Source organism: Xiphias gladius, chromosome 24 (assembly GCF_016859285.1).
Source record: "Xiphias gladius isolate SHS-SW01 ecotype Sanya breed wild chromosome 24, ASM1685928v1, whole genome shotgun sequence".
NCBI lineage: Eukaryota > Metazoa > Chordata > Actinopteri > Istiophoriformes > Xiphiidae > Xiphias > Xiphias gladius.
Genome location: NC_053423.1, coordinates 22,787,432 through 22,805,026, shown reverse-complemented (window position 1 = coordinate 22,805,026; position 17,595 = coordinate 22,787,432). Strand labels below are relative to the sequence as shown.

General features: G+C 42.4%; 2 protein-coding genes across 2 annotated transcripts; both read left to right on the top strand.

The window, feature by feature from the left end:
• Nucleotides 1-987: 987 nt before the first annotated feature.
• On the top strand, nucleotides 988-4,271 carry tmem238a (transmembrane protein 238a). The gene is made up of 3 exons (XM_040122039.1): nucleotides 988-1,152; nucleotides 2,287-2,444; nucleotides 3,789-4,271. Exons 2-3 carry the CDS (start codon nucleotides 2,294-2,296, stop codon nucleotides 3,950-3,952), a joined length of 315 nt encoding a protein of 104 aa, XP_039977973.1. The 5' UTR covers nucleotides 988-1,152; nucleotides 2,287-2,293; the 3' UTR covers nucleotides 3,953-4,271.
• An 8,717-nt stretch (nucleotides 4,272-12,988) lies between these two features.
• On the top strand, nucleotides 12,989-17,341 carry LOC120786575 (visinin-like). The gene is made up of 3 exons (XM_040122075.1): nucleotides 12,989-13,369; nucleotides 16,065-16,176; nucleotides 17,256-17,341. The coding sequence occupies exons 1-3, from the start codon at nucleotides 12,989-12,991 to the stop codon at nucleotides 17,339-17,341; spliced, it is 579 nt and encodes a 192-aa protein (XP_039978009.1).
• The last annotated feature ends 254 nt before the right edge of the window (nucleotides 17,342-17,595 follow it).

Sequence of the window (17,595 nt, the reverse complement as noted above, 5' to 3'; positions counted from 1 at the left end):
AGCCAAATACCGTTCAAACAGCTGTGGGGCGTTTAACTGTCAGTTATTGGGAGCCAAGGAGGATCCCAGAGCCTTTTTAAAACCAGGGTGTCTGTGGTCTTAAAGGGGCAACAAGCATCAGCCCAGAGCTGCCGCAGAAGAAGAAATCTGTCGTTTTATAAAGGAGGCTCTTTAAGTTCGGGAGGAACCGGACGAGTTCTGGACAAGCTCTTCTGAACTCAGAGATCAGCTGACGGCCAGAAAATGAATCTGCAGCTGTTTGGATAATCAATCAATAATTTTAGTGTTTTGTTTTTTTGGTTATTTTTGTAATGAAAATGCCAAACATTAGTTCCAGCTTCTTAAACGTGCCTTTCTTTGCCGTACATGACAGGAAACTAAATGGTTTTGGGTTGCGGGTTGGACATTTGCAGACGTTTCCTCAGGCTCGGGGAAACCAAGTCAGCTAAGAAAGAATTGATCGAGGAAATATTTGGCAGAGACCAGGTTATACTGAAGACCAGACTTTATATGAAGGTCACCAACAACACTGTGTCGAAGAAGATTTTTGTTCCAATTTTCCTCCGAAGGCTTTGTTCCTGTTAAAAAACAAAAAAAAACAAAACAGGTTTCCATTGCAAATGGAAGGAAAATGAGTCTTTTAAAAGGGAAACACAAAATGGAAAAAAACAATATGAAATTTAAAAAAAAATACAAAATACAATTGATTAATGAATAAAGAGAATTTTTAGAAAAGCCAGATTGAAATCTGAGTATTTTCAAAAATGTAATTATAATATTCAATTTCAGCATGTGATCTTCTCGTTTTCATGATATTTCAGTTTTATGTTAAAATATGTAAAATCACAGAGGGAAGAAAAGAAGAGGAAGAAAAGAAGAGGAGGAGAGGAAGGAGGAGGAGGAGGAGGAAGAAGAAGAAGAAGAAGAAGAAGAAGAAGAAGAAGAAGAAGAAGAAGAAGAAGAAGAAGAAGAAGAAGCCCAGGAAGCTCCAACGGAAGCTCCAACGGAAGCAGGTCACCTGTGGGCGGGGCGCAGGTGGGCGGAGACACCTGGCGAGGTAAGCGCGGACGCGGAGAGACGCTCGTCGGTGGAGGCCTCGGGAAAAGCGTCGAGCTGGAGATTCACATGCGGCCGGACGGACGACAGCGACGAGTGAGTCGGAGCCGAAGCGTTGGTGGCGTGAAATGAGACGTTCGGTTCCAGTAGAAGTCACAGGAGCATCCGGAGGAATCGGTTTGACCCCCGAGACTGCGGCTCCTTCGCGAGCATAAAAAAGAAACAAACTTCCGGATGATCCGATGATTGGTCGGTCGGTTTTTGGGGGAAAAAACAGTGAAATCAAAATTTAATTCGCTTTTATACAAAGTTTTTACGAGCAACAGACAAAAACAGGCTGTAAACTGGAAAAAAGAAAACAAACACCTGCGAATAACAATGATATCATGTGTGTGTGTGTGTGTGTGTGTGTGTGTGTGTGTGTGTGTGTGTGTGTGTGTGTGTGTGTGTGTGTGTGTGTGTGTGTGGTTTTCTTCTTCTTCTTCTTCTTCTTCCTGTACTTATTGTCTCCTTTCTGAGCCTCTCATTCTTTTCTTTTAGTCACCACTAAAACTGCTTTCCTTCCACGAGTCCTTTCTCTCCTTCCCTCCTTCCTTCCCACTGTTGTGCTCTCAGTGTCAACTCGTTTTTGTTTTTTTTTTGTTGTTGTTTTTTAGGATAACCCTAACGCTAATCAGACTGGTGAACTGGGATTCGATGGCTTGAGCCTCCAGTTCCTGGGCTGCACTGACATGATTCCGGTCTCGGTATCACTTTGATAGGATCTTCACTGGTCACGTTCGGGGACACCTTGTGGTTTTTTTTGTCAAATGTGTCAGATATTAAAAGAGCTATCAGTAATGGCTGTCCGTTAAGTAGTCCAGAGCTCGTATTTTGCACTGGTATTTCACATTTTCACGCCAGAAATGACTAGAAATTACGTGTTTCGCTCCGAGTCTCAACCCACATCCGAGGAAACACCCGTTTTCAGACACGATGGAGACTGAATCATGCGTGATAAGGCGGGTTCTACAGTCACGTAAGCGAACATCGTACCGAAAGCATTGCACCTGCGTAAGTTTGGGTTTCAGTGAGCCGATACCGGCCCGATGTTGCAGCAGGTGGAGTTCTAAATTTGACCCTCGCTGATACCGAGCAGCTGCGGTTTTCACGTCTCTCCGTTTACCTGCAGTGCCTTTTACATTCGGTGTAACGACACATGTTTTGTTTTTGTTTTTTTTCCCCTCCCAGTTTCACCATGGGCCTGTGTGACGGCTTCTCCCACTGTAAACTGGCTCTGGCCTTCGCCGTGCTGATGGACCTGCTGGGTGGAGCTGCTCTGCTGGTGGGGGTCTTCGCCCGTCTGGAAATCAAAGGACAGGACTTTGGGGACTTACTGGTCTATACTGGTGTGTTCCCCCCCCAGCCCTTTACTTGGAATCAGGACTAGACGCGGGGCGATATGAAACAGACAATGATGAGTTACAAATTCAGAAAGCAGAGAAGAGGAAACAAAACAAAAAAAAGGGAGATAGAAGCAGGTGTTTTATAAAATACGTTTTTTTTTTTTATCAGTGCAGGAAACTAACCTGAAGGACTTTATCGTTACTTCAGTGTAACTATTTAAAAAAGACGTGAATGTGAATCATGCGAATCAGTGTCAACTCATAACAGACTCATTACGATGGAACCACAATGTACAAAACGTGAATAATATAGAAACTGAACCAGTGCAGCAAAACTGTTGCACAACTGCTCTGTCAAACAGCGTCTGTGTTTAAATTCACCTCCAAATAAAAGAAGTCAGCAGTAATACACTGTATTTTCGTTTAGTGGCGTGAAAAGTAGAAGATAGAGCTGCAGCGATGAGTCGATTAAATCGAGCGGACAGTCGAAGAGAAAACTGTTCGTGTCACGGGTTAATCCCTTCAGTCATTTTTAAGAAAAAGACATCAACCATGACCACTAAATAGCGGCTTCTCTGTTTTCCTCTCCCACGTGTGATAAGACACTGAATTCTCCTTCAGTTTACGACAAAGCAAACAATCCGAGGAATGTGAGGAAAGGAAAATTGTCGGGGGGGGGGCCTTTTTTCACGATTTCCTGACATCTTCTAAGAACGAAAAAATGGAGGGAACTGAGAGAATAGTCTGCAGGTAGTTCGACGGTGAAGAACGAGAGAGAAAAAAGGCAGATGAAGGCCGGTACCGGAGATAACGCCAAGCGTTTACATGCGAACACAAGAATGAAAGCATCACATCCCACTCGTCTCTGTAGCATTAGCTTCTCCTAATCCCAGTGAAACCACCTCATCAGACTGAGGCTGTTTCACTCAATTTGCTCACGCAGCTGGAAGAGCTGCAGATCATAGTTCCAACAACATGATTTGCCATTAGTTTTTAAAAAGCTGAATCGATAAGTCCAGAATGAATCGGCAGCTAGTTTGAGAGTCGATTAATTGTTTTAATCTTTAGTTTTTGTTCCAGCTTCTTAAATGTGCGCATTTCTTTTCTTTGTGGCACATGACGGGAAACTAGACGTTTTGGGATTTTGGGTTGTTGGTTGTACAAAATAAAGACATTTGCGGACGTCGCCTCGGTCTCAGAAAAACATTGATTTAGAAAAAAAAGCTAATCGATTTTAATCCTTAAAATAATCGGCAGACTAATGAAAACGATGGTTATTTGCAGCCCCGCTAGTAAAAAGGTTGATGGTGCCGGCGGGGGACTGACTCTGACGTGACCTCTGTGCAGGAGCCCTGTTCGTGCTGATGTCTCTGGCCGGGTGGGTGTTGTGGTACAGCGGGAACATCGAGGGCCTGACGTCCAAGAAGGAGCTGGGACACATCGGCAGCGCCGTCGACCGAATCGCTCGCAACCTCAGCCGCAAGATCCGCGGCTACAGGAGCCACCGCTGAGTCCCGGGGGGGGCGGAAGTCGTGACAACGCTTCACTTTAAAAGTCCGGCTGTACGTACCTGTGTTTTGTCAGTATTAACGTGAGATACAGGCACTGAATTAAACTGTGTGCTCATTTGAAAAAAAGGACCCTAGTGTTTCAAGCATGTCAGAAGCATTTCAACTGTAGACCTCTTCTCCTGTTACAATCATTCTGTTAATGTTTTACTAGGGGTAGTATTTTTTTTTTTTTACATTTTTCTTAGTGTTTTGAATGTGACTCATTGAATTCAGCAGTGGCCTCTTTATGGATTTCAATAAAAGCCTTTTTTATACATCACAGACGTGTCTGTTTTTAGCACATTAACAACAACATAAAACCGTCTCTCTCTCTCTGTTCACAACCGCGTGTGAACTTTCATCCATTTTAATCAAAAAGGGGCAAAACATGAGAACTTTGATATTGATACGTCAGCAAGTCATCACAGATACAGAAAAATGTACTGTGGATTGAAGATTATATAATCTACCACTGCACATATACTGTATATTTTATCGTATAGCATATTTATGTTATGCGATATATTTATAATTACTGTATGCTATTATCCTTTAGTGTTTTAATGTGTTATTGTGTGTTTGTTATTTCATTACTTAACATTTGTTTCACACCTGTAATGTAGGTGTATATTTTGTGTGTATATCACACACACATGGCTTTACATCTGTTTTTGCAGACATGACCGGGGGGGGGGAGCACTAGGACAACATTTTTAAAAGAAAATTAAAAAGAAAATTGGACTCGACGAAAAGGAAAAGGCGAATAGAAAATACAGTCACGGCGCAGTAATAAGTCCCAAATTCATTAAAAGAAATAAAAGTGGAGTGGTGAAATGAATGAATCAATCAATGGCAAAGAAAAACAATCAAGTACTACATGGATGCACTTAAACTCCATTTACTATCCCGGGGCATTGTGCTGTATAGCTTTATGAGTTTGATTTATTGTGTAGTGCTACAAGTTCCCCCTTAACTGTTCTCAGTTGTATCTATATCTGGTTCCTTTCTTGTGCTTCTGTAGAATCTTGTTTCCTTTCCCTGGGGATCAATGAACAATATCTTCTCTTACATTCGGGGGGTAAAGGAGGGATTGGTACGGTTGAAAAAGCCTATGAGCGTTTCCTCAAATGCTAGTGCACTGTTGCTTTTCGTTTACTGAACTTAAAAATGAGGGACTTAACTTTAATAAAGTAACAGAGCACCAACACCTGAGGAGAGGCTCGTTTTCAACGCCTGTTTGCTGGAGGGGTTGTATTTATCTCTTGTATACGTCATTTTCTCAGAGGTTCCCGCACTGTTGCATGCAGCCGTACGTCTATGACGGGTACTGATCTCTCCTGGCTGGCTGCTTCTAGAACAGAGGAGACTAAGTGAAAAGGGGGTTTTGGACTAGAAATCTCACCAGAACAACAGGAAGCTACTGGAAAAAAAAGTCCAACTTCCTAACTTTCTAACTAGAGGTGAAAATCTTCTTTACTGCTCCTTTAAAATGGATTAGATAAAAATATACGTCACAGTTTGTTTGTTTTTTTTTTTTTGCACAGGCTAATTGATGAACTCCTGAACTCAAAGCAAAGAAGGGTGTAAAAAAGGAACCTGCCAGGAGGCAGATCCTCCCTCCACCGGCTCAGCTAATCAGATTCACCTCTCCCCTTGCTAACGACACCACCACCGCCATGCCCGGAGTTACAGAGTAATGGATTAGGGATTACTGTAACCAGCTCCTTTACAGTTGCTGCAAAAGACCCGTTAATCCCCAAACCAAGTCATTAGATCTATTACACAGTGTCTGTAAAGCAAAGAGTGATCAGATGAGACAGAAAATAATGGTGATGTGACGAGTTCTGAGGTTGTTTTGCTGTAGCTGCTCTAGTTTCCTGAAAAAGAGAGAAAAAATACATATTTTAGACTTTTTTTTTTGTATCTGCACACAAACATATGCAACGTTTATGTGAGCTTTCAGTCGGAGACCTTCTTTGATGCCTGACAATGAAAAGACCCTCAGTATGTAAACGCCCTCCACCCGCCATGCAAAGATCTTCTGCTGAGCAGGGTTTTCCCCCTGCAAACAGTGTTCGTGCACCTAGCGATGGGATTATGAGGGCACGTAGCGTGTTTTCGCTGGGCCTCGATTTAAATACCGCTAGGTGGAGTCAGGCCGTCGATCCCAGAGATGCCGAGTCTCAAATTCAAACTGTCCTGAGTCATTGTTCCCTCTAAGCAGCAAATGTGGGCGTAGTGAGACGCTGTTGTAGTTTTAGGGACCACGGCTTGGGCTTCAAAGCTGGTCTCTGACAGTCACTAAAACCGCAGCAGTCAACACTGGCATGACCACAGATCCCAGATTAACTCTAGTCATAACAAAGTCCCCTTCTTCCAGCTCACTGCTGATCTGACCTCCTTCTGCTGCTCGACGAGTTTTCTTTCTTTTCTTTCAATAGATTCCCGTAGGTGGGACCAAAGAGGTTTGATAGTACTCATCAGCCACTGATTTTCCATTCCACATATCGACTCTCTGCCTGCTTTGCATTGCTGCCAAATCCTCCTTATACTGTCCAATATCACCACCTTCATTGCTCCCCCCTGCCCATCTCCTTCAGCTCTCTTCCGTTTTAATCCCCCTCTCTCTTAACCAGGTTGTGGGTTAAAGGTTAGACTCTGAGCAGGCAACGTTCGTCTCAAGAGCCAACGGACCTATCTTAGCCTTTGTAGTCCGAGGGGCTTAAGCTAAAAAAAAAAAAACGGGAAAGAAATTAAAACAAGTTGGCTGACCGTGCTTTTCAAAAAAGGATCTACAAAATGTACGTTTTTGGAGGCAGAAATAAATGTATTTGTTCACCTAAACCTCAATGGGAGAAGCCGAGAGTCGCGGAGAAGAAGTTGCGCTAAGCAGTGAAAATCTACATCCATTATTAAAGGACTGCACCATAAAATGGAAGAAATGCAGCACCCAAAACATCGGGGTGCATTTGTTGCCTAAGGGACTAAAGGGCTGATCACGAAGTCTGGCTGCGGAGTTTTTTGCATTTTGTTTCCCTTCTCTCTCTTCCCTTGTTTTTGGTCATTGAAATGAGGGGATAATATATCAAAAAGCACCTGAAATGATAGATAAAATTGCAGTCTTGCTAAATTCCGCACAACTGGCGGTACTTTGCGGTAGGCTGCGGTAGGCTTTTCCTGTGGTAAAACAAAGTCTATGTATGACACTATGAATGGCGAACTGCTCTATTAAAACTGAGGAGATAAAACTGTTTTCAAATGGCAGAAAGGACTCAAGACGGAAAATACAGAACAAATAAAACGAGAAAAAAAGGAATGAAAATTTTCCCCAGAAGTTTTTAAAGTTGGTTCCTCACTTTAATTGCTAATTCGACGTCTTTATTGAGGTCAGGGCTGTTTTAAGACTAAAGTACGTAATCTTTGCTAAGCAGCGGCCACTGTGGCCACAAGTGGCAATTACAGGGATAAGGTTTTTCCAGTATTCTCTTTAAACGGTCGCGTAAAACACATCATCGGGGTGTCCTGGTGGCCAGGTAATCACAAAATCTGGTTTGAGTCTGGACGGGGACCAGTGCTGCCCGGCTCAAGTGGGCTACGCTACTTGGAAAGGTTGGGTAAAAATGGTTTTGGGTGGCGAATTTGGGCGACTTCTTGTCCCATTTGGGTGGTTTTTCCCAACAGAAAGTTAGACTACACACAGGAAAAAAAAACATGTCATGGTGCATTTTGGTGTGTTTGTGTTTGATTTTTGTGATAAAATCAGTGAAGTGTTTATCTCTGACATGGTAAAATGCAGTGTAAAAGTAGAATGAGCCATAAAGTCACAGAAGTGACTCGGTAATGTCAGTCACACAAGCAGCTGATCCTATGCAAAGTTTGCTAAAATTAGCCCTCGATTAACCAGTGGTCACAACAGAATCGAGGCAGATTGTAGAAGCAAAGACCCACAGGGTGAATAAAACTTTGTCGTTTGTATGAGGAAGGTTGTGTTTCTTCATCTTTCAAAATTTAGGCAGCCCAATTGACTTAAAAAGGTGACAGTGGGTCTCTGCATGTCCTCCCCAGCTCCTCAGGCAGGGCTCTCCAAAGCCAGATGGCAAAGTCCAAATCACCTGTGGAGCCGTGGCCGACGGCGCCAGGCGGGAGGCAGGGTGCTAAAGTTAGGCCTCGGCACGTCAGCGCGGGAATTAAGTTGTTTTATTTAATACAAATGAGAGATCAACGGTTTGCCAGGAGAGCTTACTGCAGATGCTGCTCTGTCCTCATCCTGCACTGAGGAATCCGTGCAGCTCTGTCTCTTTGTGTTACGTAGTTATTTTGTCAGAATGAATGCGCAGAGCTCACAGGTTGCTGTTGTGGTTGTTGCAGGAAAAAGAAGACACTGTTAACATCGCTAAACACACACAACATACACACAAGGCGACGGAAAACTTTACGGCGGCGTCGCCCCACAATCGCGAAAACTACCTCTTGCGAGCTATTTGGCGAGTGAACGTGATAACCAATCAAAAGAAAACCTGAAATCGTTTCACCTGTTGGCAAGCATAAGAGAATGATTACGATTCGCAGATTTGAATGATGTCTCATTTTCCTCACCCCGTCGCACCCTTAGGCTGAGCGCTGTTGCCGTCATCATGTGGGGAGAAAATATAAAGGACAGGAGGAGCATTTAATGTCCGACACTTCGGTCAGTCGTTCATCACATTGCCAAAACTTAACAGATAGCATTTGGACGTTCTGATAGTGAATGTCACTGAGGAAACTATAGAAAAGAGGCTACAGGTCAAAAAGGCCACAGCTCCCTCCTAGTCTATGTAGATTCAGTGTCATCAAGTCCTCACGATTAAACAACAAAATCTACTGTTTGTCATTGGTTGGCCAGTGTTTTCTGGTTGGATGTGCGTATTGGCGAGACAATATCATCGGTGCGTATCTTCCAAAAACGTTTCAAAATGATTCCTATGATCATTGTTTTTAATGTGTATTTAAGTATTTATTTGTGAGTTGATTGTACAGAGCTGAGAGGAAGCAAAGGGAGCGAGGAACAGTATTGTTAGCTCCTTGAAGACCCCCCCCCCCAAGGCCACCAGAGCGCCCATCATATGATCACTTTCTGATCTGACACCTCTGTGGTTAAGCTCTGGTGGTTAAGTGCAGACACAACACCTACTCTCGCTTAAGGCAGGGAAAGCCTGTGCAATATCTGTGATAAACCAACGCAGCGGAAGAGCAAGCAGCGGTCTGCTGTGTTCCAAGTCATGCAATCAGTGAAAGATGCCCTCAGAACTGATACAAACAGACCAACAGGACCGTTAACCGTGACGCAGGGATCGTCTGTTTCCTGCACAGCCCCACATGCAGCAGGTAACATATGCCGTTCCTACTACCCGTCTCGTTAGCATGACCGTTACATTCGTTGTGGTGAGCTGGCAGGGAAGTGAGGAAGGGGAGAGGGAGGGTCAGGGCGCTTACAGGCCCCCCTCTGTCACCAAGGCCATGACCTCTGAGCTCAGAGGTGTTCAGACTCAGTAAATTCCCGCTGCCTTCCCACCAAGCTTCAGTCATGGAAGGTTACACCCATCGAGGGAGCCGATGGTTTCCCTATAGTACAGGCGCACTTTGCTGGGAGTTGATTTGTTTTCTGTGGTGGTTCTGGTTTACGCCAGAGCAGATGGTGGATCAGCAGTCAAAACTGAGCTAAGAGCATTTAAATAACCCACTGGAGCCGCCCGCCACCGCTCTCTAGATTTAAACTGTCTTTAAGCGGTCTTTACCTGCGTGAAGGCCCAAGGTAGTTTCGCTAATGACTTGCATTCCCTTCATTTGATCGGGTTTATTTTTACAGCAGGTGGAACCGGCAGTGTGCTGCTGGCAGCATTTCAGTGCCAGGTTGAGTCAGCTGATTTGTTTTGAGCAGGGCAGGAGTCAAGCTGCTGGGAATCCTTGTGTCCTTTTTACCTGTCACTCTCATTGCATAATACTCTATCTGGTCAAAATGACAATAATCCCCGAATAACAAGGAGGGTTTAGTGATTGTTTTATTTAGATACTGATCATTTAGAAATTTCAAAATTATCTTCAAGTCAAACACTTCAAGTATTTCAAAAATCAGAGATGTTGTGGTGTAAACAACCTATAAACTCAACTCAACTCAACTCAACTCTAACAGATAAAACAAACATCTGACTATGGTTGTAAAGGGAAAATCTGTCTGAAAGTAGAATATTTTTCCTCAAGGTCTAGATTTTTAGGACTAACCTGAAGCAACCTGCCAAGAGATACAGTATGTATTCACGCACAGGTGGTCTAAGACACAATGGGGAACCAAACAGATCCATGATGACGTAGAGATGCCTTCGAAATATTATAATAAATATATATATATATAAGACACAAATACTTTACAAATTCATTCCTACCAGCAACAGAATGATCGTGCTGTGACATCCCAATCTCCACACGACCAGGGCGTAAACAGATATATTACCACGCCAGAAAGTTGATTTTGTCTTTTTCTTATATGAGTTACTACCTGTTGAGTTGAGGCTGTAATGTGCTTCTGTTTTTGTCTGCATGCGTATCCTTTGTGCTCTGCAAAGCACTTCCTGCAGCCCCGTTTGTGAAAAACACCTTATAAATATTAAATGCGACATGACCACTTGACCACAGGAGGAAAAAAAAAAAGAAGAAGAAGAAGAAGAAGCAGCAGCAGCTCAAGAAGGTCAGGGGTTCAAATGGGTACTGCCGTGTCACCGCCTCAGGGTGATCCCGTTTAATTGACTTATCTTCTCTTAGCAGGTGGAGGCTGATTTCCTCCGCTGCGCACAGAAGGAGCATCGCTGTCTGTCCTGGACTCCTCCGTTGCTCACACAGGTAAGAAAAGAAACAGAGCTGCGCTACACCGACAACATGAAATATCCTGATGCCAAAGACTCGTGATGTCAAACAAGGAGGGATATGTTGGGGAATAACTACTGGAGCTTTTGGTGTTCTTGCAGTTTGGGTGCTTTTAGTACTATTCAATTTATACTAAGTTTAAGTGAGATTCCCTCTGCCGAAAAAAAACTTTAGTTAAGTGGATACCCACTACAGGCAAGACGAGGAAAGAGAGCTTTCTTTGTATGAAAAGTAGAATTAGTCTGCTACAGTTTTGTGCAGTTTTTTGTTGTATGAAATGTGGAACTGCTTGCAGCATCACCTTTGATCATATTTTGTTTGTTGTTACTTTGAAAATTATTCGACTGCTGTCCTATATCTGTCACAACTTCAAAATGTTTCTTTAATTCAAATGATGAATATCAGTATTCACCAGTAAAAACGAGATAGAAATGAGACAAATGAGAACAAAGGAGAAACAAATGAATGATTTTTTTTCTGTCATTTTATCAGCGTGGAGCTGGTCAGGTACAATTACACATATTAACTAAGTTTTTATCTTACATCACACTTTATCAGACAGTTTACCGTGTATTTTAACCGTAAAAAATAACAAAGCAGAGGCATATTCATCCTTTTCTTCAGACCTGAAAAACCTACAGTTAGAATTGTTTTGTTAAAGACAATATTACTTTAAATTTTAAATTACTGCAGTTAATTTTCTGAGAACTGTGCTGCTGCCCATTGTGAACTAAGTCTTAATTTTTCTAGCAATGTAAGCGTAGTGTTGTTACTGTTGGTCAGTGGATTTAACAAACCAGGGCGCAGCCTGGATTTTATGGTGCGTTCTGACGGTTTTCTACCGAGTTCAGTTTTAAGAGCTCTGGACTGGTTTTGGGACGCAAACAATCTTGAGTTACCTCTCGCTGCCAACTGAGCTGGAGACTGACTTGAACCCTTTGAAGACCATGAGCCATGATGTGGATGTTGGTAGACACTTACTGCCACCTAGAGGGCAATCAGACCTGTGAAGTTGTAGCCCTGCCATGACCCCTTCAGCTAGTGGGTTTTCTTGCTTAACTATCAGAGCCTTTCAAAACCATTAAAATTTGAATGCAACTGCAACACAAAATTTTTGCTTGACTGCCATTTAAGCTGCAAACCCACAGCAAAAAGTGAGTTGATTCTGGGTGAGAGATCAGTACAGAAAAGACACCAGGCTGAAAATGCTCATTCGTGCTGGTGCACAGAAAGCAGGGTTAACTTCGACTGTAAAACATGAAACAGACATCGGTTTTCCTTTTTGCACTGCTTTTCATTCCACATTGATAATGAGGAAAAAACTGATCATAAAAGGAAAGCTGAACAAGCCTGGAGGAGGTTTTTGAGGTGTCAGACGAGAACTTTTCTCATCTCTCTGGGTCGTATGGCACTACTCTTCAGTGCTGGATTGTCAGAGTCCAACGGGAATCGGGTATCGCAGATTGTTTTCTTCACATTTTTGATGATACACATTCGTCAAAATGTGTCAAGTAACGTCATTTCATTGCTTATAAAAATATACTCTGTCGTTACCATAGAACCAACTAGTAAAGAATGGTACCATGCAATTGTTAAAGGTGATTGGCATCCCCTAACCTTTGTATAAGATGCCACAGATGGAAGGGTAATCAGACCTGTTGCCATCTCTCTATTGTGCCAAGTACAACCTGGCTTGCTGCTTATTTTAGAAAATAGCAAATGGGTTGATGAACTGCCAAAACTGTCCAAAGCACCACAGTTTAAATGTCAATTAACAAGCACTTCAAATCTGAACTGGGTTGAACCTTGTCTGTGACACCTATTGCTGGTATTACTGGCGGCTGATTGGATTAATGAGCTTACCAAGCGGCTTCTGCTTTTTTCACAGCATTTGTTTCTGGAGGCTGAATTGCAGGCCAGGACCAGGATCACGAAGGACACTGCAGCATTATTACAGGAATAGTCTTCTGTTTACCACTTTGACACAGTAGAAGAGGCAACTCTCTAGGCTAAACTTGGCCATTAACTGCCCTAGAAGAGCAGAAGGGCCACAAATTCACACTTTGATATAGCTCTAAAACCTCACCAACACCAGCAACAATGGGTAACACCAGGAGCTGTGCTGTGTCCAAGGAGATCCTGGAGGACCTGAAACTCAACACCAAGTTCTCAGAGACTGAGATTGTCCAGTGGTATGAAAACTTCCAGAGGCAGTGTCCAACAGGGCGCATCTCGAGTGAGGATTTTCAGTCCATCTACCGAAAATTCTTCCCAGACAGCGATGTCAATACATATGCCCAACATGTCTTCCGCTCCTTCGATGCAAACGATGATGGCACGCTGGACTTCAGGGAGTACATCATTGCCCTCCACATGACGTCAACAGGGAAGATCGACAGGAAACTGGAGTGGGCCTTCTTGCTGTTTGACGTGGACAAGAACGGATACATCACCAAGTCGGAAGTCCAGGAAATCTGCACAGTGAGTTTTGGAGAAGGGCCACTGATGGAGGACCCTAAAGAAGTGTCTAACATGCTCACAGGCACAATTTTTCCTCGCAAAGAGCAGATTATTTACTTGCGTCTGAACTGGGCACAGACTTTGCGGGCAATTGCATCACTCTTTCACCAGTTAGAACCACAAACCACATTTTAATTTTCAAAATATAGTGCTGTTTGCTTGGCAATGTATTGTCAAGCGAGTCTGCATTAGCAGGAGCAAAATGGAGCACAGAAAAATAGTATTTATCTGCACAGAAGTTGCTTTTTGACTAAATAACTAAGTAAATTTGAATTCAGAATACTACGATGGCGTAGTAGCTACTAAAAACTCAAATTTGAAAATAATGGAATGGGATGTATTAAAATCATTTGGTGAAAGCTGTTAAATTGATTGGTAGATGACGGCATTGACGAAAAGAAGTTATGATTTAATAGAAGATATGTAGGGAAGAAAGATCTAAGTGATTGAGATGAGCTGTGCAGTTAACTCTGAAGAAAGCTATATGTACAATAATTATAGATGAGATTCATGCAGCTTACAGGTTCAGTTAGGAGTAAAGCATGGAAGAGATAGATGTACCGATCAGAGATGTGATCACATTATCTCAAAAGATGTGGCTTTATTTGGATGTGTGACTCATTTCAAATGTAGATTCACATTTTCTCTTTGGTCATTTCTAATCACATCCCCAATCTGCACCCACTCACAATTTCTCAGCCACCAAATTTAACTTCAGCACTGAAAGCTATTCTGCATCTGATTGATTTACCTTTGTTAGGTTACATTTATTAAAACACAGGATTTAGACTTTCATTGACTCTGATAAATGGTTTACGACAAATTAAGGCCTGAACCAGCAGAGGCCTTTGGAGTGAGGATAGGAGGATATATAGTATAAAGAATTAAAGAGAGAATGTGGTGGACTATACAGTTCAAACAGGAGGTTGCATGTAAATGTCTTCTAGGAACAACATAATAGCATATTAACTATTAAACTCAAATTAGCAGATGAAACCAATGAATGTCTCAGTAACCTACCTAAACCATTTTGAGTAAAATATGGCAGCCACTCGTTTTGTGAATGAGCATTATAAGAAACAAAAGGAAGCATAAACAACAGTATCATCTGCATACATGGTGATCTGGGACTGTCACATATAGTATCCTTTAGTGGCTTCTAGAGAAAGGTCATTATTGGCAATTTTGCTGAAACTTACACTGAATTAATCTATTGTACATCAAAGAGCTGCATTTTTCATGTTGAATTGTTCGATCATTGTATATAATGTTAGCAAACGTTTCAGTTTATAATAATACGCCGTTAATGCCACTTTTTTGGCTATTTAAACATAACTGACTAACATGTCCTCCAAAGTATTGCTTAGTTTTTAGAGAGAAAAGTGGAAGAGAAAATATATATATTTACTTTCTTTATCGTGAAGGTCCGACCCTCACCTATGGTCATGGTTTAGATCACAGATACAAGTGGCTGAAATGAGTTTCCTTAGAGATAGGGTAAGGAGCTCTGACATCCGCGGGGGAGCTCGGAGTGGAGCCGCTGCCCCTCGCATCGAAAGGAGCCAGTTGAGCTGGTTTAGGCATCTGATCAGGATGCCTCCTGGGCACCTTCCATAAGAGGTCTTCCGGGCACGTCCAAATGGTAGGAGACCCCGGGGTAGACCCAGAACACGCTCGAGAGATTGTATATCTCATCTGGCCTGGGAATGCCTTGGGGTCCCCCAGGAGGAGCTGGAAAACGTTCCTGGGGACAGGGATGTCTTGGCTGCCTTGCTGAACCTGCTGCCAGCCAGCTCGACTTCAAATAAAATGGATGGATGGATTTCTTCATTGTGCACTGCAAAAATAGCCACAAAAGACAACATGAAGCTACTAGTCAGAAAAATTGAAAAATAGGGTTTAAGGAAAAAAAACATCCTGCTTCAGTCTGACTACTGTGTTTGTGAATAAGACAATTTGTCACTGATTTGACAGCCTGACAACTGGCTTTTCAGTAATCTTTTCTTTAAGCCCTGCAATTGTCAGTGAAATGTGAGCTAGTAGTTTTGGTTTTTCTCATCACTGCCAATCCTCCTCATTTTTTTTCCGCATGTGATGAGATTATTCAGTGAATTTGTTGAAATGTGACATGCTTCGGATACTGATCCAATTTATTGGTGTTCCAGTAAGTCATATAGAAGTCACTGTTATAAAGGTCAAAAAGAGAGGCAGGAGACAGGAACCCAACAGGGTACAGATTATCACTATCAAAGTGCTGTTTAATATTTCCTTGTTTACGTCACTATAGCGCTCGATGAAAACAAATTAAAAATACCCTATTTTACGGGTGTTTTGAAATCGTTACATCCCCTGCAGATCTATTTATAGCCACCGCATTTCAGTTTCTAAGATAAGAGTCTATATAATCACAGAACAAAGCCAGAGAAGCCAGAGAGCTGGTCAGTTAATCCGCGGCACCACAGCAGTTTGCTGCTGTTTTTGTCACTAGACACATGATCAGCTCATAGAAGTGACAAAATGGTTGCGATTAAAGGAGGATTTGGGAGTGATGGTTCCAGTCTGTTTGCAGACATGATAGCAGAGTTTATAGTAGTAAGATTCATGATGCGGAAGTAAAATTGGGGAACTGTTTTTTGTTTTTTTTCCCCCCTAACAGGCGATTTTCAAGCTGATTCCTAAAGATGAACTGTCGGCTCTGCCTGATGATGAAAACACACCTGAAAAGAGGGCAGATAAACTGTGGAAGTTCTTTGACAAGGAAGAAAATGGTGAGATGAAACAGTGTGAATGGAGACATGAATGGATAAGAATGAGATTTGTAACAATCGTGGTCTTCTTGCTTCTGACTGAGTTTGCTCTGTCCACTGGTTTGAGTAAACCAATATAAATGTTCTGCCTCCTGAACAGCTCCGTCTGTTTGAGAAGTAACTGCCACTCCAACCACCTACCTGTAGTTACAGATGGATGAAAGGGTCTCACTTCTGACACTGAAGCTCTGAGGCATGCGCCAAAAAGATTTTAGTCTGCTCTCAATCGACAATCGTGTGGATTGAGCGACTGATGCCAGCTGTGCTTCGTACAGTCAGTCAACTGCACGGTTGGCTTCTTCTGATTCACTTCACCAGTAGTGAATCAGAGCTCATTTCAACAAAAAAGGTCAAATCCAGACTTTAACAACATTACAAGAAAGTACATGAAAATTAACGCTTCCATTCGTTTAAGGTTGTAACGGTAAGATTGTAAAGGCATGGTGACGGTTGACTTCCACACACACACACACACACACACAAAAAGCGTCTCATGTCCAACAGATGTAATAAAGAAGTATTTACGAGTTATCGTCCGTTTGAACATCTTAGGGTGTGGAATGCTCCAGTTTGTAATCTCAGTAGTGTAATAATATCATGCTAAATCGAGATGCTGGCAAACTGCTAGAGTAACAAAAAAAACACAACACTGTTTCTGTTGGCCGGATGGAGATTTCATCACAAGAGAAAATGCCTTCTTCAGTTTGCCATTTGTACGGGCTTCATTTCCTTTGCACCTTATCTCTTAAGTGCATTTGCATGTCACATTAAAATCAAATAACCAGTAATGGAGTATCTGCCTCATTTGACTGCGTTGCTTCTGTTTTACCAGCAGATGCAGCTCCGTTCTACAGTTATCTTAGCGTAGCGAAACCATTGTAAAGCCACAAAACCTCTGAACACCTCACGACTCATCCACTGTCTTTAATATGGGATTGTTTAGGATCTTCATCAAAGAGGTTTTTTTGAAGACGGATTTTTATCTTTTGGTCATTTCAGTTACATAAACTAAACATAATTTTCTTCTTCTGTCCATCCAGACCGTGTGGCAGAAGGGGAGTTCATCCATGGAGTGTTGAACAATGACGAGGCTCTTCGTTTGATTCAGTATCAGCCTTTAAAGTAACTATTCTATCAAACAGATTCACTGTATCTCTCTCCATTACTGTCTTTTCTACTTTACCCTTCATTCTGCAACGACACCTGAGGTCACCTTCACAGAACGTGAACACGCGTAGCACGTGTGATGATATACGTAGCTCCATCGCTCAAAATCAAACACTGACGCAGAATTTCCTGCAGGGTTTTATGACATTTGGTATCTGACCTGTTTTCTTTATCATACAGAGCGTAACATAAATGTTAAAGTTAAAAACTGGA